The 22450-nt window shown below is 38.1% G+C and overlaps 1 protein-coding gene across 13 annotated transcripts in view; it reads right to left on the bottom strand.

Moving 5' to 3' along the window:
* Positions 1-818: 818 nt before the first annotated feature.
* mapk10 (mitogen-activated protein kinase 10) overlaps positions 819-22450 on the bottom strand; it is a 40015-nt gene continuing 18383 nt past the window's right edge. For 4 of the 13 annotated variants that reach the window (XM_034710188.1, XM_034710187.1, XM_034710185.1 and 1 more), the window contains exons 4-14: positions 20932-21061; positions 20419-20477; positions 19771-19909; positions 18158-18323; positions 17190-17261; positions 11508-11690; positions 7742-7866; positions 6981-7007; positions 4146-4209; positions 3917-3994; positions 819-1195 (exon numbers count right to left, since the gene is read on the bottom strand). In XM_034710188.1, coding sequence (XP_034566079.1) covers positions 1053-1195; positions 3917-3994; positions 4146-4209; positions 6981-7007; positions 7742-7866; positions 11508-11690; positions 17190-17261; positions 18158-18323; positions 19771-19909; positions 20419-20477; positions 20932-21061 — 1186 coding nt within the window. In that variant the 3' untranslated portion in view covers positions 819-1052. Of the gene's footprint in view, positions 1201-3886; positions 3995-4145; positions 4210-6980; positions 7008-7741; positions 7867-11507; positions 11691-17189; positions 17262-18157; positions 18324-19770; positions 19910-20418; positions 20478-20931; positions 21062-22450 lie in introns of all 13 variants that reach the window. The other 9 variants (XM_034710191.1, XM_034710197.1, XM_034710195.1 and 6 more) reach the window with 5 other exon arrangements.

Genomic DNA, 22450 nt, shown 5'->3' on the forward strand with positions numbered 1-22450 from the left:
ATGAAATCTGAGCACAATCAAAATAATTCACTCTTCTGAGTGTACTGACCCTTTAAGTCCCAAACTCAGCCCTGACATTTACCAATGTCATAATGGCCTGCCTGTGGTTACGCACACACACATACGCCCACACACGCACATTCATCCTATCCTGTGACCAGACCCCCTTATGTCTGGATTTGAGTTAGTTCACATTGTATATAAACAAAAGTCTCTATACAGACTCATTTTAGCATACAGTGAGATTAGCATTGTTTTAAATCTAGTCATGCAGGACTACAGCAATAGGCAGGGGCAACTGAGGTGGAAAGCGGTGATGTGGCAAGGTGAGCAAGTCAGAAAAAAACTCCTGGTGTACTGGCCGTCAGTCCCACTCGGTGTGCCCTTCAGCTGTACAGAATTACATTATTTACAAGTAGCGCAGGCTGCGCCGCTCAGGGTGAGAACGACTACATATCCCTGCAGATTAACCACATAAAAACACACAAATCAGGCAACCCTACATGGGGATTGTGTTAGATGAAGATGAGAGTGTCTAAGACCAAGCCTTGAGGTTAAAATACAGCAGTGTCGTTACATAAGGGCTGTACAGGGATAGGGGAAAAGGAGAATGAATTTGTATTGTACATTAGTAATGAGCCAAAACGCCGCCCACCTTGCCACAATGATCAGAGCATAAATGCTTTTGTAAGGAATTGGGGGACCAGCAGCCAGCCAATATGCACTTTACAGGAGATGCAAGTCTAAGCATTTGGTCGTTTTTGTTTGGAGGCCATATACAAGATATGTGGGGTAATATAAGCAAAGCAACTAGAGGATCAGTAACATATATCTCAGCTCATTTACTTCAGTTTAAATGCTGTTTTTGAATGACAATGCACAGGCTTTTAGAATTCAACATTTCAGATTCTCTGTTTCCATAACTTATGTTTTTGTTCTTAATATCTTAATTTTGATCTTTACTCTTTTTTTGTGTTTGCATTTTCCGTGGGTCATTTCAGTCAGGTTTTTCACCTTCGGAAGAACATGGGGTTGCGCAGGCAGGCGGCTAGTCACCTGCAACACCCCAGGGGTCCTGCAGAAGTCTCCAGGCTGCTGTCAGTGTCTGAGGCCAGGGTCTGGTCGGTGGACATGGAAGAGATGTCGTTGATGGAGGAGGAGGGAGGGAGGCTCTCGCTGCTGTTCACGGCTGCACCTGTGCTAAGGGAATCAACAGCAGCAGGGGGTTACAACGTAAAAGAGTCCAGGTGGAGACAGCAGCAGAAAAACACAAGCTGAAGAGGTCATGTGTAAGTGCACACAAAGGGTACAGTGACAGATGTTGTAGCTGGTTCTGTGACACTGAGACGTCAACAACATCAAACATCAAAACCTGTAGAACAACACAATTACAGTATGTGTAGTGACAAAGGTTTAAATATGGTTTGGGTCCATTGGATTTCACAGGAAAGATTGTCATAGGCTGCAGACTTCAAGTAAACCAATAGAAGTGCATTTTAAATATTTGCTCAGAAATATGGCCTTTTTTAAATAATCTGAAATTCTCATAATACACTTTTTTAACTTAAAGCTCCTGTGTGGAGTTTTAAGCTGGTTATGAAGCAGACTTAAATTCACAATAATGTCTTAAAAATGGCCTTTAAAAGCAAACACTATCAACAACAAGAGTGACCATTACTATTACGTTATTTTTTATGTCTGAAACCACTGGTGTCAGACCTGGTGATGAACTGCACATTGCTGTTACAGCCTTGTATCACAAGATCCTCAATGAATGATACATTTGAGGGAACAGGATGAAGAAAGACCACTTTGGACACAGGGGGCGCCAAAATCAACACAACCTAGAAGTTCCTCACAGGAGCTTTAAAGTAGGTGTGAATTTTGAGATTAGATTACAGAACTGAGTCTACTCAACTGTTTTTTTTTTTTATAGTAGTGAGATTAATTAACAGCTCATTTTAGATGTATCTGTTTTATTTCTTTGCAAAAATGGGCTCTTTTTATACCAGACCTATTACAGGGGATTTGTCAATATGTTTTGAACCTTCACAATATTATTGGAGGTGATGCAGTTGACACACCCCTTAAGTTTTCCTTAGACCAGCCATAGTGGTAAGTGGTGTTTATCTCAATTTTAAAAGAAGGATGAGTTGTCAAGGAATCACAATGCTAAAGCTCCTGGGTTTACACCTTCATTGAAATCCACTTTGAGTGACTTTTACTGGCCTTGATAAGTTTATTAGCAAATCAAAAGAATAAGTCCTGATTAAGTTTGTTTTCCATTAGTAGTTGATAGAGTAAATGCTTTTTCAAAAGATGAGACAAAATATCCTGTAAATATAAGAATATGACTCAAAAAATACTTTTCTTCAAGCTTGCCTGTACTTCTACCGAGGGCTAGAACACTATACAGTGCAGGCAAACTGTAAATCTGCTGTTTGTGTCTGTTCTCTGTTGGACGTAATTGCTTAATGGAGACTGGTGGGCACTTAAGCTGACCCAAAACAAAACAGAGAACAAAGCAGGATTAATGGCTGACATTGACTCAGCAGTAGGTTTACTTACAGGAAAAAACATCAGAACCAAATGTCAGAAGTCACTGTGCGACTCAAGACTTATCTTCTGATGAATTCTTGCATAAGTTTTAATGAGAGGTTGCGTGCTATTTCAGCACTGTTGATAAACCTGTGGTGTAGTGTACCTCCGTTCCCACTTAACTACTGTAGAAAATATAGGTACACAGTAGAGCATAACCAATACAGTAGCCCTGGCAGGAAAATATCTTTATATAAATACATAATTACAGGTTTAATTGTGCTAAATAACCAAAACCACACACACTGTAACACAAAAAGAGCTTCAGCATGAGATTGTTTCTGTCTGAGGCATCATGCGTGCTCTCTGCTGCTCTGTTTTCCTGCTGCAGTAAAAACACTGCTGTCTAAGTGCCTGTATTGCACCGAGTCTGCTGCACTCAGCATTAGACACAGAGCAGCCCATCTGCTTAATTACAAGTGGATGGCTGGATGGCAAAAAAACAACAAGAAAGATGGCAGTGAAGTAGAAAAAAGGGAGAATTTAAGAACAGCTGTTGAATTATGGGCTAAATTTCATCAAATTAGCTCTTTACTGGTTCTAGTGTTTGAGTCTGATCTTTTCTTTTTGATATTCAGCTTGTAGAGATGCTAAATGCAAGTCATCACACTTTTTATTTCCAGTAAAATAACTGTTGTCTAGCACAAAATGATAGTTGATTTATCCATAAGGAGGTCTGTCAGACTTCATTGTATTTTGGATGAGCATTTATTCCCCCTGTTTACAATGTATATATTAAGCAGCTACTTCTGGCGGTGTGAAAGTCTCTGCAACATTTCACTTCTGTGCTTTTTTTAAAATTTCATTCAACATATGCTATCATCTTTTGATGGAGAATAGCTTTTGTTTAATATACGCCATTCTCTTTTTTCTCATGGATGACAGAAGTGCCTGTGTGGCGAGGCCAATGTGCTAGAACAACTCTATACTGCCCCCATGTGGAAAGCTATTAGAATAGCATCTGATATGTAGCACTTGGTGCTTTGCAGAGACTCAACAGTATGAAATATCATCCACAGCTGTGGACTGAAATGTCCTGTGAGGACCCCAAAGGACCCAAACCTTCATGTTGTACATATACACACTCATATATATAAACATACATAATCTTTTAGCATTGCAATCCCAACAATTCTAGTTTAGCTCAACACCATTTAACAAATATACTGTGCACAACATAACAACACTGCACATTTAAAAACAGGAGATGCAAAAGACAGAGACACATGGTAAACAACACGATGGGTTATTTTAATTACTCCAGTAAGGTTGTAGTAAATTCACTTACAGAGCGATTAGGGTTATGCACTGAGAGTACCTGAAGGTGAAGGTTGTCCCTTCACTACGCCATTCTTCGTCCTCTCCTCAAAGTTCATCACCTCTTTGTAGATTAATTCTGCAGAGGAGAAATTTCAAAGTAAACATAACTTAAACAAGCAAAAACAATATGCCAACTAAGGTTTTCACTGTGAAAAATCCATCATAGCATATAAGGTGTAGCAAGTCTGGATTTCCTCTGCATAAACAGTGTTTGTTATTGTCCTCACCTTTCCATTCATCAATGGAGTGTTCTCTTTCATCAAGCTGCTTGTCGTAGATCTGAGGTGGAGGCTAAAGGGAGTAAAGCATAAGCATATGGGTGAGTGAGCTGACAACGTTATCGAAATGTCAATTCAGGACAGGAGAAGTGATTATTCATGACATTCTGGACGCAAACTGGACAACAAATGACTTGCAGACAAAGTTTTGCAAGTTGTTGTTGTTTTGCATTGAATTTTGACAATTAAACAGTTGACATATGAATTGAATTATGGTGATGGAGAACATATGAAACATGAGAACACCTGACTAATTCAATTATTTCATTACTTTCAATTCAAAGTGTTCTGTATGTATCAGGGTACCCGCAGGATCTTAAGAGTATTCAAAAGTCTTACATTTAGTATTCCTCAAATTAAGCCTTCAAAGTATTAAATTTGATTTGAAAAGTCTTACTATTTATTTGTAAAGGCCTTTTATGTCCTGGTCTAATAATATACTGTGATGTCATTAATAACTGCCAAATGTAATAAATGTTTTCTGTATGTGTGGAACATGACAACTCTGTTAGGTGTGACCTGATCCACTTGAAAATGCAGGTATACAATACAGCTATTCTTGTGAAGCTGATTGCTATGAGCTTCATGTCAATAACAGATTCCTTCCTAAAGTGAAAATTCATACAAAATTTTGATTGTGTTCTTTGTATGTCACATTTAATTTGAAGTTTAATTGATAAGGTTTTGAAATATTTTGGCTCAGAGAATCTCTGAGGTACCCTGATGTATACAAAGACATGCCAGGCACAAAGTCAGCACATGTGGACAATGGAGGAAAAAAAATGTTATGAAGGGATACAAACAAAGAAGAATTAATCATCCTTAATAACATAAAATAACATTCTACATTATTTGATTTCTGATCAAATGAACATAAATCAGCATTAAAACACCAACATACAGAGAGATAAGAGCAGGTCTGGTGGTCTTTTCTAGCTAAAGTGCAGCTGTCACTTCATTTAACAGGACACAAATCTGCTGTCTGTCATCCAGTCAGCCCTTCTTATCACTCATTCATAGTGATCCTGCTGCACAACCTGACACCATAATCAGACAGGACCACCCATAAACCTCTCTGATATGACCTTGGAAGAGCATTTAATCTTTAGCTGTCAGCAGCTACAACAAGACAGAAGTGAGAGGTTGTTCTCACTTCTTGGCTTGTAAACATCCTAAAGATGCCTAAATTACCAGCAGCTTCGCCCTGCAATAAAACCCCTCCTTTCAATACAACATTTTGAAACAATGCCATACCCATATTGAATCATGTTCTCCATTATATATGCATATGTGTAATATACTAAATGCTTTGGTTTTCAATGGTATGTGCTTCTGTTTTTGCATGGATTTTAGTATTGCATCGTATCATACCATATTTATCGTATCTATTGTATCGTATCTATTGTATCTTATCTATTGTATTGTATCTATTGTATCGTATCTATTGTCTAATATCTATCATATTGTATCTATTGTTTAGTATCTTTTATATTATACCTATCATATCGTATCATATCATATCTATAGTATCTATTGCATTGTATCGTATCTATTGTATCGTACTATCATATCCTATCCTATTGTATGTTCAACAGCTGATGCCAATGCTGATATTCAGAGAGCAGGTCAGCCTATGGCTAATATATAATTACAATATCACATTGTGTTTTTTTTCCTGCAGTTGATAAAATACTTTGATAAGCTGTCATATAGGATGGGAAAAATAGAGCTGGACAGCAGCAACACTGATGTGGCTGCCTGCAGTGTCTGCAGACTTTTTTCAATCCGCTTCAGCACAGGCATTTGCAGATGCTGATTATTTCAAATTGCCATTAATCAGCCAGATTAATAGGCCTTACAGATTAATCAGTCTATCTCTAATTGTATCATATCCTTTTGTCTTGCATCATATCATATTGTATTGTATCCTACCCTATCTGATCATATGTCTTACATTGTATTATTATTGTTTCATCTTGTATCACATCCTATTGTATCATATCCTATCACTCAATATCATGTTGTATCATTTTGGAATGTTTGATATTGTACCGTAAAGTACTGTTTCTTATCATATTGCATTATATCATATAGTATTGTATCATGTTGAATGGTATTGTATCATACAGTATCAAATCGTATCAGATCACATTGTACCATATCTTATCATATTGCACTGTATCACATCACATCACATTGTATCATATCATTCTGCACCGTATAGTATCACATTGTATTGTACCGTATTGCACCGTATTGTACCGTAACCTATTGTGTTGTATCCTATCCTATTGCTTTGCATTGTTTCATATTGTTTTATATTGTATAGTTTTTCATTTTATTGTTACATATCATATTGTATAGCATGGTATTGTATCGTATCTGATTGTATCATATCATATTGTATTGCATCACCCCGTAACATATTGTATCATAACATATTGGAATGTATTGTATTGTATTGTATTGTATTGTATTGTATTGTATTGTATTGTATTGCATCGTATTGTATTGTATTGTATTGTATTGTATTGTTTTGTGTCGTATCCAATTGCATTGTATTGTTTTGTATAGTTCTGTATCATATTGTATAATTACTTATATCATAATAACATGTCATATTGTATAGTCAGGTATTGTATTATACAGTATCATATTGTAAAATTTGTCATGCTTTATGACTGAGAGTGCCGAAACAAACATGCCAAAGTGTGAGCTCTGATCTGAACTCTTCATTTTCACAGAATTTTGTTTTACATTTGATGTAGAGCGGTTGTTATTTACCATGGATATTTGGATGAGATCTCTGGCCTTCATCAGCATGAGATGACATTAGAGAAAGGGAAAACAGCAGAAAATGTGTTGAAATGCCATTCACAGCCATATCATACAAAACCACATCAAGTCTATCAACAATAACAGCATGAAAACCATCAAATAGCTAGACAACTAAGACAAGTGTACATTCATGAAATCCTCTTTAAATATGATTATTAACTATATGGAAGTGTGTCATTACAAAACTACTTAAACGCTGAAATGTATCAGCTGCTCATGCATATATTTGTATTGCTGCAAGTAGAAGAAGTGGTATCTCTAGGAGTTAATGGAGCTGCAGATGGCTTTTTTTCCCAATCTCACAGTCACCTCATACTAATGAGGCACTGATGAAGAAATTAAACTTCACCAAATAGACCAAAAACACCACCACTCTTACATTACAACACAGAACAATGCACTGTCTCTCTATAATCTGTAGCAGCATATATCTGGAGTTATGTTTACTAAACTTGTACACCACTGAGATGTAAAGTATAAAAACATAAGTGAGAGAAAATTAAAGTGAGATGTGAACCAAAAATTTCAAAGAGAATGATAAATGTATCGATGCAGCAATTTCAACAGACTGCTCTTTAAAAATAATTGTAAAAATTAAGGAAAATGGGCCGCATCATCAACATTATTATCAATACATTCAAAAATACAGTATAGAGGGTTAGGCTTGGGGCAGTATCAATGCACAGCTCTTCCAAAGGCCTACTTACCGCCTCCACCTCAGCTGGATCGTACCACACGTTAATGTAGGGGTGCTGTAAGGCCTCATCCACAGATATCCGTTTAGCCGGGTCAATGATCAGCATCTTAGACAGCAGGTCTCTGGCCTGGCTCGCTGTAGTTTCAGAAAAAGACAAAAGGAACATCTGGTTGAGATCAAAAGACAAGAAAATTATATTTCCTTCCTTTATGACACTTACATGCCAGAGGGAACATATAAAAGGGACAGAAATAGAAATGGGATCTGTTAGATTAGTCCTTTTTGGTTAAGACTCCTAACTGAGCGAAACAACCTGTTCGTTTTTGAGTGTTGGCCATGCTATGTGTTAAAACGATAAGACAGGAGCTTTATTGCTTCCTTTGTTATCTCCTTTAGCATAGGATGCTCTAGACAATCCTTTACGAAGAGAGCAAGGGAAAAATTACCCATAGTGCTTTATATAAAGTTCAGTACCTCTCGACCAACATGAGAGCAAGTGATTTGATTTTAAAATCCTTCATAAAATTGGGTTCATGTTTAGAGATATGAAACCTAACATGTTTTCACATCTCCATGCTGTCACAGCTGGCTGCCTCCTGCTGGGTAGCTGTTCTGCAATGTGTTTTTTGTAGTCCATGTCTGGTAGATTGTAGTTTTTACACAGCAAGATTTACGTGATATTAGTAACATCCGCCTAATACAAGGCCAATTCTCCAAACATTGCTGTTGTCATTTCCTAACTCCTTCTTTGCACCTTTCTTTGATCATGTGACATTTTCCTTTAAGGAAAAGTGGTTAGGAAAAGACATAGGTGTAGCCTCAAAGGGGAAACAAAGTCATTTTAACAAATAAGTATTTAAAGAGATAGATAAAAGTTCTACTTCAAGTATTTGTTGAAATGAATCATGTGCAGCATGTAGCAGCAGATACAGTGCATATAATCCTCCAGTTCTCTATCAACCATCCAGATCTCTATACTTTTTTCAATCTAATTGAAATTCAAGACTCAGGCTTGTCCCAAATACTGTCTATCTCTGATTCATGCAAAATTCAAATCTTGGTCCTCTTTGTTACAGGATGATTCAGCCAGCTTGATCTTAAATATTTTATGAAAACTGCAAAATTACCTGCTCCCACTGGTATCTGTCTAAATAAAGACACCAGTGTGTAGAGGGCACTGTATTTTCAGCATCTCTGAAAGTGCTGGACTTTCTAAAGTAAGGATCTGACTGACTGATATGAAATTGAGAACCCTTAAACCACACGCCCATACTCTCCTACACACACTGACCCTGATAAAAATAGCTCAACAGCAGCACAGGACTCAAGAAACTGAACCGAGAGACAGATGAGCCAGGCGCACACTCGGCTTTCTGCCTCAGAATCCGCACATCAATAACAGAAGGACGGTAAATCTGAAAAATGACTCCTCTATCATGCTCCTTTAACCTTCCTGTCTTTTTTCACCCTGTCCTATAGTGCTGTCTGTATGTCTCTTCTTCCTACAGTTCAAAAATACCAAAGCCCAGAGGATGTCTCCCTCAGTTCCTGCCTGTAACAGTACAAAACATTCACAACAGCAGCACTTCAACCTGCTCTCACTCCCTCCCACTCTCTCTCTCTGTAGGTGCTTTTCCTTTAACACTGTCACTCCAGCAGGGAGCAGCCGGCATGCAGCAGTGATTCATGAGAAATGTACCAGACAGGAGCTTTGATGTAAGAGCGAGGCAACAGATAAAAAGCATATTTTCTTATATCTCATAGGAGGGAATTTCCTCTTTTATAACACCGAGATGAGTGATTGCAATTCTCAGTTGAAAGAGAGGCAACATATGATGTCTTGGGTAACCCTCTGCATATCAATAGATTGAATTCCCCAAGGCTTGCAGTGTGGGCCCTCAAAACATATATTTTAGTGAACACATTTTGGTTTAATATGTGAAGCCTGAAGGCAAACTGAAAAGAAAAAGTTTTATGAGGTGAAGGTTGACCAGAATTAAAGTTTTAAAGTTAGAGTTATCCTATAGTCTTCAGTCAACCTGGTTGCCGTTCTTTGGCATTCTAACAGTGTTTTTAGCTAAATTATAGCATTAACATGCTAACATGTTCTTAAAATAAATTTGTATTTTTTTTAAATGCCACTGGTTTTGAATAAAGTAAGTTCAGTCAGACAACTCACGTTTACTTAAGATAAAGTTTATTGCAGCATACAGTATTGTGTTTGGCGTATGGGCTCCGAACCTCATTACTCCTCGTCGATTATTTAAATGCAGACATGTAGGAGTACTGACTATGACTAACCCCCCCCCGGAGCCCGCAGGTGAATGCCGGGAGGAGGTGGGTACGAAGTTTGCACACAGCACTGAGCAGGACAGCAGGAGCACTTGCAAAGCAGAGGCAGAGACAGGGAGACTTGCAGCTTAAATAGACCGCCAAATGAGGATGTTGAGATCAGCTGATAGGGAGGATGATGACATGTCAGTATGAATGAGCGCAGCTCGAGTTGTCTGCCTGAACTAGCTTGCAGGCGGCGCTCCATTCATGGACAGAAGTTTTGTACAAAGAAGGTCACATGATCACTCCTGTCACTAGTACCTGAATATGTGTATCTGATACAAATACCAGTACCAATGCCAATAGCAGTATCAATACTGATGCTGATACCAATAATGCTACTGATGCCGATACCATTACAGATACCAATACATCCACTGTTACCAATACCAATACTGATACCAATACTAATATTGATGCCAGTACTGTTATAAGAATAAAAAATTGACTGACATGGTGCAAAGTGGTTGATAAAGACATCTGTTTTAATATTCTTTTTGCATCACTTTGTACACTTTGTTGTTGTTTGTTAAGATCCTCAGATGATACTTTACGAATAACCAACATAATAAAAGCTTATTTGACAACTTTAAACACTTTAAACACCAATTTGAGTGTGAACCACTGTCTGCTTAGCTAAAAAGCTCTGCTACATGTGCTGCAGGCTTTGCTGGGACAGTTGGAAGCTATGGAGTGGGAGCATTCGCTGCTGTTCTAACTACATGACACCATTTCAGAATCCCGAAACATAGTTCTCTGCAACGTTTGCTCTATAATGAAAGCTTACATGCAAGGGATAAAACATGCTTTACCGTCAGGCTCATCAATGACCGCTCTGCCAATGTGTTAATGCAGCAATCTTAACCATCCCTGCTTCATTAACACTTTGACAGAGAATGAGCCTGACTGATATATTGTTAGCCCAGTATAATTGGGAAAGCATGAGTCTATCATTGATAAGCACAGCATTATTGGCTACATAATTTATTGAAACATTTAATGGGCAGATATCCCTTTAAGTGTTATGAGTTGAAGCAGCCATCACCATTACTAGGACATCCCATTTATGCCAAGTTATTATGTGCTGTGTGAGTTGTAAAAAATCTTGTTTTTTTTCATTAACCTTGGCATTACAGAACTTTATTTCTCACATGATTCTCTTAATTGTAAATGTCCCATAAGACATAACTTATTTTTTCCTCTTTACATAAAAACACATTTTATCCTATGAGTGATATTAAGGTGAAGGTTAAGACTTTTCGTGGGATTGTCCTTGAAAAACTGCAGAGTACAGTAACCCCAGTGTGTGTCTTTAAACACAAACGTGCTTAGGTTTCAAATGCTAATAATCAATCAATAAAATGGAGGACATAAAGAAGTACACATTGCAGACTACATAAAGCAGCTAAAATGTATGTGACCAATGCAGTTCCAGTTCTCACCTTTGAGTTTGTTGTGCTCGGAGTCAGCTGGGAAAAGGCAGTCAGGGAACAGCTTGGGAAAGGTGAGGCCTGCGTACTTTGGCCGGTTCTCAACATAGTTCCTCACAGTGGGCTGCAGCTTCTTCATGAACTCTGGAGAGGGCGTTCCCAGCTGCTCGATTACCTTGTTCCACTGGTCAATGTCTGATGTGAGGTGTCAGGATTAAGGGAAATACGGTTTGGGGATGCAGCATCCTGTTCAACTATGTACTAGACTCTGGTGTACTTATGGCTGGCGCAATTTAGTCGAGGTTTCATTCTATCAAAGTCAATGTGGACTCAAACCAGAAGATATGGGACCAAATGACCCCCAAAAAATCATTTAATCATATCAGGGCCTTGTTAAATACAATTTTCAATGTATGATCACAAAGTCTTGTTGTTCATGATATTACTAAACCAAAAAAGGCTGTGTTGTCTCATCAGGTGGAGTCTTCAAATTAAATGATTCATCTCTGCATCCAATCAATATCTCTCAAAAGTGTACTTCCTTGAAATCAGCTTGAAATACATTGAATGCCAAATCCTTTATAATTCCCATCCAATATTAAGCTTACTTGAATAATAATAGGTCATAAAAAATTCACCTACTGATGATACAAATGATTTCTTAATTTGTAACAGAAATGTTGCATGTAAATTTGGATGTATTTTGTTTGCAAATAAGGATATGGGGTGTGTCAGCTTGTCTTTCCCAATGAAGATTTCCTCTCTTACCCTTCCACATACTCCCACTGACCCCTCCCCTCTCCATTTTCTCACACAGGCTGCCAATCGAGGCAGTTTGCTGCCAGGACCACCAGAGATCCCTGATACTTCAGCTTACTGGAATGCCTCAGACTTCCACCTCTTTTTTGTCTCTGTTGCACATTGGCCATGATCCACCTACAGCTCTGTGAGGCATTTTTTTTTTCTCCAGAAAGTTTCTTATCCATGGTTCCTTGGCAAGTTTTTTTGGATTCACTCAGACAGCTTGAGGTATTTTGTTCTCCACAGTGTGTCAGTGCCAAAATAAATGATGCTCCACTGTGTTTGGAGTCGTTTGTGTCTCGAAAAGGTGACCTATCTCATGGAACTGCTGCAGGGTTTGTGTGAAATTCAGGTTTACATGTGAGAAAGCTAAAGCCAGAAGGATACGGTCAGTCCCAGGAAACAGCACTGTCCCTCTTATTACTTCCCCAAAGATGCAGCCCACTGACCACATGTCCACTAGAGTCACACATTCAACAACACACAGGACACAAGCACGCGCACACACACACACACACACACACACACACACACACACAAACATGCACATTACCAGCATCTACTGAATAAACCTGCATCTCCCAAATTGTTTCACATATTATTACAAGTAAATGCATTAAGGTGTTTATTTATGGCTTGCTTTATATGTCTCAAGAACCCATGACATCCATTTTTCAGCAGCAGGACCTTTGGAATCTTAATGTTAATCTTTAAGTCCTAATTTTAGCAAAAGTCCTCATAAAAGACTGAGGACAGAGTTTTACCACTAAAGATAAATTACCTAGTATTAACTTTAAAGGTTTCTGGCAAATATTTAAATGTTTTTGTTCATCAGTTCGGTTCTCTTTCTAAAAGACCCAAGACAAAATCATACTAAAATTGTTACCTGGTAGTTATGTCACATGGCATTGAATTGCGCTACATTTCTTTATGCATGACATTACCCTACATAGGGTTATTATATAATGGACCACTATGTAAGATACGCAACGCTATACTCCATACATTATGTTACATAAAGTTACATAAAGATATGTTCGGTAAGTTACACTACATAATGTTTCATTATACTACATAATGGCATGTTACGCTATGTCATGTTACATTATGCCATGTTACGCTGATATTTTACCACATGTAACGTTACGCTATGTGATGTAACACTATATCATGTTACACTATGTTATGTCACGCTGTTTTATGTTACGCCATGTCACGTAACGCTGTAATGTCATGCTGTCATGTAACGCTGTTATTTTACCATATGTAATGTTACGCTATGTCATGTTATGCTATGTAATGTTATGCTATGTAATGTTATGCTGTGTAATGTTATGCTGTGTCATGTAACCTTATGTTGTGTTAGGTTACATTATGGTACGGTACATAATGTCATGCTAAGTAATTTTATGCTACATAATATTACGCTACATAATGTTACACTTTGTAATGTTACGCTAGGTTACGTTACGCTAGTTTATCTTGCACTACGTTATGTCCCGCTGTTATGTCACACTATGCTATGTTACGCTATGCTATGTTACGCTATGCTATGTTACGCTATGCTATGTTACGCTATACTATGTTATGTCACGCTATGATATGTCACGCTATGTTATGTCACGCTATGATATGTCACACTATGTTATGTTGTGCTGTTATGTCGCTCTATGTTATGTCACACTATGCTATGTCACGCTATGTTATGTTGCACTATGTTATGGTTTACTATGTTCTGTTGCGCTGTTATTTTGCACTATGTTATGGTTTACTATGTTCTGTTGCGCTGTTATTTTGCACTATGTTATGTCATGCTATGTTATGTTGTGCTTTGTGATGTTGTGCTATGTTATATTGCGCTATGTTATGTTGCACTGTTATGTTGCACTGTTATGTTACGCTGTTATGCTGTCATGTAACCCTATGTTATGTTAGTCAATGTTATGTTATGCTATGTTATTTTATGCTGTTATTTTACGCTACGTTATGTGTCGTGAGTTTTATCGCATTCTCAGCGAGCTATCTATACTACCATTACTCGTTTTTAGTATGTGTATATTGTATATAGCAATTAGCTCTCACTCCTGTCCTACTGCCTTCCTGTTAACAATATTGTGTGTAGTTTCTCTATTCTGATATCCTAATACTGATCAGAAATAGCAGGGTTAGGGTACTAATGCTGGTTTGAGTGGTTTAACTATAACTTAAATCACTCTTGTATCAGATTTTGTTTTAACTAAACATGCCTGAAGGTTTTGCTCATACTTCCATTTCACTGTTACTTGGCACTTTATGAGTTCATACAAATAACATTGTGGGGTTTCATCCTTTCCATATTAAAACCATTTGTAAGTCACAAACTACTGGAAATGTACCGCATGAGTTACCATGCCATTACTTCAACCACTAATTTAACACTCCTCCGTGCTAAATAGCCATCAAACAGCCAGTCACCCTGAGGCTCACTGTGCTCTGACCCATGTAGACAGACCACTATTCTATATCATCATCCGACAGACTCTCAGAATGGTGCAGACAACCTCAGCCAGGTCAATACTCTAGGTCAGAAAGTCTATTAAGTAGATTAAGATTAGCAACAGCAGGGTACCAGCCCAAAACTGATCCATAAACAGAAGATTAACAAAAGTGTGCATGACTACTGTTCATTGATCTACAGTGAGAGAAGATGGAGAGTTAAGGGGTAAGGTCGTTGTGAGAGGAGAGATAGAAGGAGAGAGATATTGCAGAGCTCATTGCAGGGTTTTTCTTGTTCTACAGAGCATTAATCTTTCAGACACTGCATGTTCAGAGGTGAAGAGTATTAGCGACAAGCACCTGCAGACACATCGATCTTTTTTTTTACATACATACTTCTGTTCATTAAAAAGGCAGTATAATTTCCTAAAACTGCTGTAAATTTAGCTTTTTTAAGCATTAACAACAAGAGTAAATAGCAAATTGGTGGGCGTCTTGTTAGCAGTAGATTTCAGCGAGTGAACACTAATGTAGGCATGATTGTGGATGATGTAACATGTTGGCTAGAGCAACAGTGTGGCTGATGTTTCTTTTTTACAAGATCAGAAGAAAAGTTTCATCTGGTTTTGTCTAGTCAGATAATCAGACTTGTTAAGATTAAGTTATTTTTTGTTTTGGTTTCTTCATAGAGTGATATGACAATAATGAAAATTTAGAATACCTCAAGACTTGTCTCACATATAAAAAATAGTTCTAGCTTGTATCATCTTATTTAACTGCTTCATATTTAGACTGTTCAAAAGAGGAGGACATGAAAAAAGAAAAGAAAAGTTATGCCAGAGCTTTAAACCTGCACTTTCCCTCATGGCCAGCAGGGGGCAACTCCGCTGGTTGCAACCATAGACTGTATAAATAATGGACATAGTATCCGTGACGTCACCCATCTGTTTCTGAAGCACGGTTTTGAAGCCAATCATCAGCAGGAGCCATACTTGAAATGCTGAACTCAACCTAACTGCTGTATAGCTAGTGTGACATAAAGAGGCGGGCTTTGAGCCTCCAAGCCAACAGCTACAGTGGTGCGCCTGTTAATCAAGTCAGCTATGCCTCTCATAATGGGAAACTCGTAATCTTAATAGCTTCGAAACTACAGGGTTATGAAAAAATTCACCTCCCATACAGTGTATGTCGATCGAGAAATGAGCTATTCAAACTAAACTCATTTTTTGTACCAGGCTGTACCAGGTATTTCTGGAGCCAGACTCAAGCGGACACTCAAGAAACTGCAGCTTTTAACAATTTTAAAACATTGGCTTCAATTAGCAACAAGAATTCTAATTGTAGTCTATGGAAATAAAACGGTAATTCTCATTTGATTTAATTGCCCAGTTAGCATTACCCTTATGGCCTCATTGTAACCTTCAAGTCTTTTTCAATACAGCAAATATCTTTTTTGCAATTTTGAGTAAAATGACGATTCACCTTGCTATAGCATAAGGGAAAGTCAACTTTTAAGTGATATGATGCAACCTCTTTACTTGGATTGAGGCATAGCTATTCATATCTGCTCTTTTTACCAAATATGGTCACTTGCAATCAAACATGACTTCACAAACAGTGCATAAACTAATGCATGGCATCAACTTCTCTAATACAGTATATGATACTTCTGCTCTAAAGCAGCTGTCTCTTTTTTATTTGCTATCAATCCACACCTTTGACTTTGTTGAAACCGCCTTCCACCACTGTGTGCATTCAGCTAAGCTGTTATTAACAGGTTCTCAAATTGAATTCATTAGTCATTCATTATTATTCAATTAATGCTAAAGAACTATGTCTGACTCACGTATGTGGGCGCCCGTAGGTGGTCTGATGTACTTCACGTGTGATTACATATGAACAAACTCAGCATGGGGGCTATTTATCCAAACCCATCCCACTGAAAGGAGTCATTTTACAGCCCCCTCACTGCAGGACAACACACCAGGTAGCACTAAAGAAACACTGTAAATAACACACTTCTAAATATTCAGCCAAAGAGAGCTGTTCATACTTCAGTTTCACATAGAGAGCAATACTTTTTAAGCATATTTTATAGGCAGGTTGAATTAGAAATGTTAAAGAAAGATCAGTTATGTAGTTATGTGTTATAAAGACAAGGATGTGATAGTGGTTTAGTTCACCTCAGTAGCATACAGAGAACATCAGGCCCGTTAAAGATTGCTCTTAAGAAAATGTAAGTGAAAAACAGTGTTTTTTTTTATTCAGACACTTAAAATCTAACTCAAAATATGTTTTTTCAAACACAAATGTTTCTATAATTTCTGCATTATGTACCAAATACATAAATACATAAACCTTAATTATGAAATACTGTTGTTACCATCAGATAAATTTGCTGTGTGTTAATAAGGATACAGTCCCGGCCAGGGAAGAGGATTTTGTGGCGCACCATTTCTCCCATAATGCACCCCACCGACCATATATCCACTGCACGTATAGAGGTGACAGTAAGACGAAGCAGGAGCAAAAGAAAAGAGAAGGAGGCAAAAAGGTTAGTGTTTGACACATAAAGCACCAGTGATTAGAAAGTTACTCAGCAGTGATAAATTATTAGCGAGGAGCATGTCACAGGTAGAGATAAACAAGAATGAAAAGAGAGAGCAGAAAAGCAGAGCCTCAGAGGGACTCTCTAGTTACAGAAGACTTCAAGTTCTGGCTGCTACAGGCTGTCATCCACAAGAGGAATATGGCTAATGAGTCATGGCTCAGGCTGGCATTCAATCATGTCTGATGTTCTGCTGGTTTCAGTGACCGACTCATACATCGAACACTTCAGTTCACTTGAGTTTGTTTGCAAAGTGTGACTCAACAAGACTTGTTTGTCAGGTGTTATAGATAACACAAATCAGGATAATTAAAGGCTAACACGTATAATTTTATCTCTTTTCCCTTCATCTTTATTGCCCACAAGTTGATCATTTTCCTACTTTCTTCAGCTACTGCCGTCGGCTCAAGTGCAGATTCCCAACGGTTTTAAAAATACATTATATACAGCGCACATAGACATAGGGCTGCTATATTTTCATTCACCTCTTGAAATGACTTTGTAGCAGTTGCATCAAAAGTTTTATTTGACTACAGAGAGATGTTGGCTCCTAGGCTGCACTAACTTCAGTTTTTTTTCTTCACAGCCACCAGAAGAAAGTAGCTCAGTGCAGTTTTGGGAACACTGAAAATAGCTCGAGCAAAGTTTTTCAGTGGTACTCCATATTAGCAAATACTGCAGCAAGTGGTAGACTAATTGTGTGCATAGTTATGAGAAGCCTAGTTAAGAGATGTCTGAATTTGATACATGACAAAAATAAATGATCATGATTCCTCACCATTCTCTTTGTATCCCATTCCCAGGATAACCTCTGGAGCCCTGTAGTATCTAGTCACCACATAAGGGGTCATCATGAAGCTGGTGCCTGCAGTCCTGGCCAAACCAAAGTCCAGGATCTTCAGAGTGCAATCTGACTTCACCACTATATTGCTTGGTTTGAGATCCTGGAGATGGGGGAAAAGATGAGCATGAAAAACTGTGGATATTTAGTTAACTTTCAAGCCCTTTTTTTCTTGCTGTCTCTTATTCTGATATATGACAGAATGAAAGATATGTAGCTGCAAGTTAATCCACACTGAGACAGTCTGTCAGCATATTTTCTGAATAATTTTTACTGAACACGCCAAAAACGATGGTAATCATTTTGCAACAGCAAGCTCAAGTTTAGGTGTAAGAGCAATATTTGAATGCAGTTAAATTGGGATTAAACCCCACTACCTTAAACAGAACACAGTTAAACTGGAAGCAACATGTTGTGATAGGAAAAACAGGTAATAAAACAATTTCAACACCTTTCATGTATAACTGTTAAATGATATACCATTAGCTTAACTTGTTCTAGCCCAAAGAGTGCAAAATGAGGGAAACAGACTTCAATCTCAATCAATCAATCAATCTTTATTTGTCTAGCGCCAAATCACAACAAACATTATCTCAAGGCACTATTACAAACATAGCAGGTCTAGACCATACTCTATGTTAAATTATCAACAAAGACCTAACATCAAGGCAGGATAAGATCCAGTCCCCTCTTACAGACAGGACTCTGGTCTTATCTCATCTTAATCCACCATGAGCATTGCTTCTCGCAGTATTTAGCAAGTTACAGCGGCAAGGAAAAACTTCATTTTAACAGGCAGAAACAGCAGAACCAGACTTATGTTAGACAGCCATCTGCCTTAACCGACTGGACTTGCTAGTTGGCCTGGCTCTGTCCAAGTCTAGCAACATACATTACAAAAGTCTATAACAAAAGTCTAATATGCTTTATCATGTTATTTAACCCATAAAGGAGCCATGTGTTTGACAACTAAGCCAATGGGCTGACAGCTTCATATTACATCCCGCTAGGAAGAAATTGCATTTCTTAAATGCATAACTTATGTAATATCATCCTGTGTTGCTCATGTATAATTCAAATCAGAACTGCAGCTAGGAAATCAGAAGCAATAATTTGTTATTGCTCATTTAAATGCATTTTATCCACCCTGGCTATGCTAACTCATACTGTCAGCCCATGTGTTTATCCCAACTGACCTGCCAGCAGGGAAATCCAATATCACCTTGATCCTATTTTCCTTCCCTGTAGGTGCACAAGGAAACTAGTGCAATCTGTTGGTGCTTTGACAATGACATGATCCCCCACAGGCTTCCCACCCAGCATATAATGCTAGTTGTGTTTGGAGAGACAACAAGGAGATCCAAGGATTAAAACCTGGTTACTGTAGTGCCTCCTGTGTACCTTCTGATTGCCAATTATGACCAAGGTAATATCAAGGTTAGATAGATTACTCAAGTTTTCTCTCAAAATTGATCCAAAACGCAGATAGAAAACAAAGTCTGATAAGTACAGTTGTATTCAAACAAAAAAGATCAGATTTTTTTTCCTACCCTGTGAATTATGCCGGCTGAGTGCAGATGTTTGATACCACACAGCATCTGGTAGAGCAGGTAGGACATTCTCTCATGGTCAAGCTCCATCTGAATCACCTGGCACAAGTTGGCATCCATCAGCTCCATCACTAGGTACCTGAAATAAAAAAGGTAGATGTGTTAGAGGGTGAGATATGAGTTATTCAACAAAAAAGCTGTCCACAAAAATCATTTTAAAACACAACACCCCAGAGTTTATTTATAAATTGAGTATTCAGCAGCACTTTCACCATTTCTGGTAGAACAAATTATAATGCCACAAAAACACATAAATCCCTGTGCAGTGCTTTTCACGAAGAGATTGTTCTAAATGTGACAACACTCATTTATCATTCAGTATGAGAATGGGATACATTCAGCAGCCTCAGGTTACACCTACAGAGCTTTCACTGACTACACTCCAGGGGTTGTGTTCTTACAACTGCGAGTGCGAAGGAGGATTACAGGAGCTCATAATGCATAATAAAATAGTTCACCTTCCTTTCTCTGTTGTATGATTTACTAGATTAAATGAAATCAAGTGGCCTTTCAAGTGGCCGCCCGTCACGTGAACTCCATTAGTATTTTGTTCAGGGAAATGTAATTATGCAGGTTTAATATACTCACACATCCTGGAATTCCTCTAATGATTTCTGTGGCGTGAAGACATTTAATAAACTGATAATCTGAAAGAGATGAGAACAAGGAAAGAATAAACATACAGAAGTTTAATATCTGCACAAAACACTAGGAGAAACCAGTTTCTAATGACCCTGATGAAGGACACTGCTGAGTGAGAGATGGAAGTTTGAACAAAAGAGGGGGGATAAATGTGGAGAGGAGGAAAAGGAGACAGAGGAGAAGAAAAGAGCACAAACTGCAGTGCTGGAGATTACATTCATGCCTCCGAGTGCTCTCTGTTTCACTTTTCTGCCAGTTCGGTACATTTCTGGAGGCAAGGAATTTAGCACGACCACAACACTGCAATCGCTTGTTTCCGTGTTGTAGGGGAAGAGATTTAACCAAAAATAGACACTGGCTGGGGTTCTGTTAGAAACTATGCTTCAATCCAACAATCCAGCTGTCTCCTTGTGTTCCCTGTGTTCCCTACCTCTGTTTCACCTTGGATGATTCACTTACATTTTTGTGATTGACACATTTCATGAGCACCAACTCCCGGTAAGCCCTCTTGGCGTGGGTCTGGTTTTGGAAGGGTCTGCTCAGCTTCTTGATGGCTACATTTCTGTCCAGCACAGCATCATAGCCCGCACTGCGAAAAAAAAAACATCAGAGAAACACAGAACATTTTAGTATTAATAGCCTGATGTGTGTGATTGCATGACACCATGACAATCCCTGCTGATTGTTATGGGTCACAAAAACAAAAGGATTATTTCCCAATCTGCAAGCACGCAGATTCATGGAAATAGCTGTCAATATTGGAAAAAAAATTAAGAGATGATCGATGAGAAAAAAGAAGATTTGTTTTGAAACCCCCAAATACATAAACCACTATTCAGTTTTTTTTGTTTGTTTGTTTGTTTTTTCAAATTCAGTTTGGCAACTGCTTGAAGCTAAGCTAAGAATGTCTTGCCTCCATCTAAATAAAGGTAGGTGATTTTTAAGAAAAACATTTTTATTTTTTTTCACCCTTTTTATTTTTGTCTTCACAAAGTAAGTATAACAGCAAGCTAGCAAGCGGTGCAGGTAAGCTAAGAAATTGATTTTCAAGATTAAAACTTTACACAGAGCTTAGCCAGCTAAGCTAAGCTAAGCTAAGCTTCTCTTATATTCAGCACAGTATTATTTTAAGTGATAATTACAGCCTCCGTGATGAAACCACTATTTAGCATTTTGATATGTTGTTTTTTCCCACAAACTTTGATAACAAGCTAGCTTAGGAGTGCCAGAAGGCCAATTAACTTGTTTTAAAGTGTTAGCTTTGGTTAGAGCTAAGCTAGCTGCTCAAAGCTGCATCTCTGGTCTCCAGCCTCATGAAATTGAGAGTTGTGTTGGTTACCTGTATCATAAACCACTATTCAGCATTTTTATTTTTTTCCCTACATATTAAATATGACAGAATGCTAGCTTAATAGGTGCTAGCTGGCAGTACAACTCATTTTGGAAGTACCAAAATGGGTTATTTTCTACTTGGTTCTTACAGCAAAGCTGAGTACGGCTACAAAGGAGCTTTATATTTACTCTTATTTAATACAACTGACATAATACCTTTGAATACAAGCAATGGATACTATAATTCACATTATGTTTCCGGGTGACATACAGCATTAGATAGTATAATGCAGTGATGTATAGGGGAATAGGTAAGAGGGTTTCTTCTAAACAAAGTGGCTGAACCAATTTCAGAGGTCATTACAGCAGAGCAAGTTCTCTGCTGGCCCAGCACATTCCAAACATCCTTAAACACCTTTGGGATTTCTGCTCTTTGTGTAGATTTATATTTGTTTTCAATAGCGAGCAATACCTAGAAGAGGAAAAAGACAGCCACAAAGAGGCCATAAACATCAAATATTCAGTTACATCTTCGACTGGGCCTTTTCTTGGAAGTTCTTTCTATAAGATGCTACAAATTGAGTTTCAGGTCATCTGTATATAGGCTTAATGCAGCCATAACGAAGACGATGCTGTGTGTGGGTTT

The sequence above is a fragment of the Notolabrus celidotus genome, chromosome 19 (genome assembly GCF_009762535.1).
Source record: "Notolabrus celidotus isolate fNotCel1 chromosome 19, fNotCel1.pri, whole genome shotgun sequence".
In the NCBI taxonomy this organism is placed as follows: domain Eukaryota; kingdom Metazoa; phylum Chordata; class Actinopteri; order Labriformes; family Labridae; genus Notolabrus; species Notolabrus celidotus.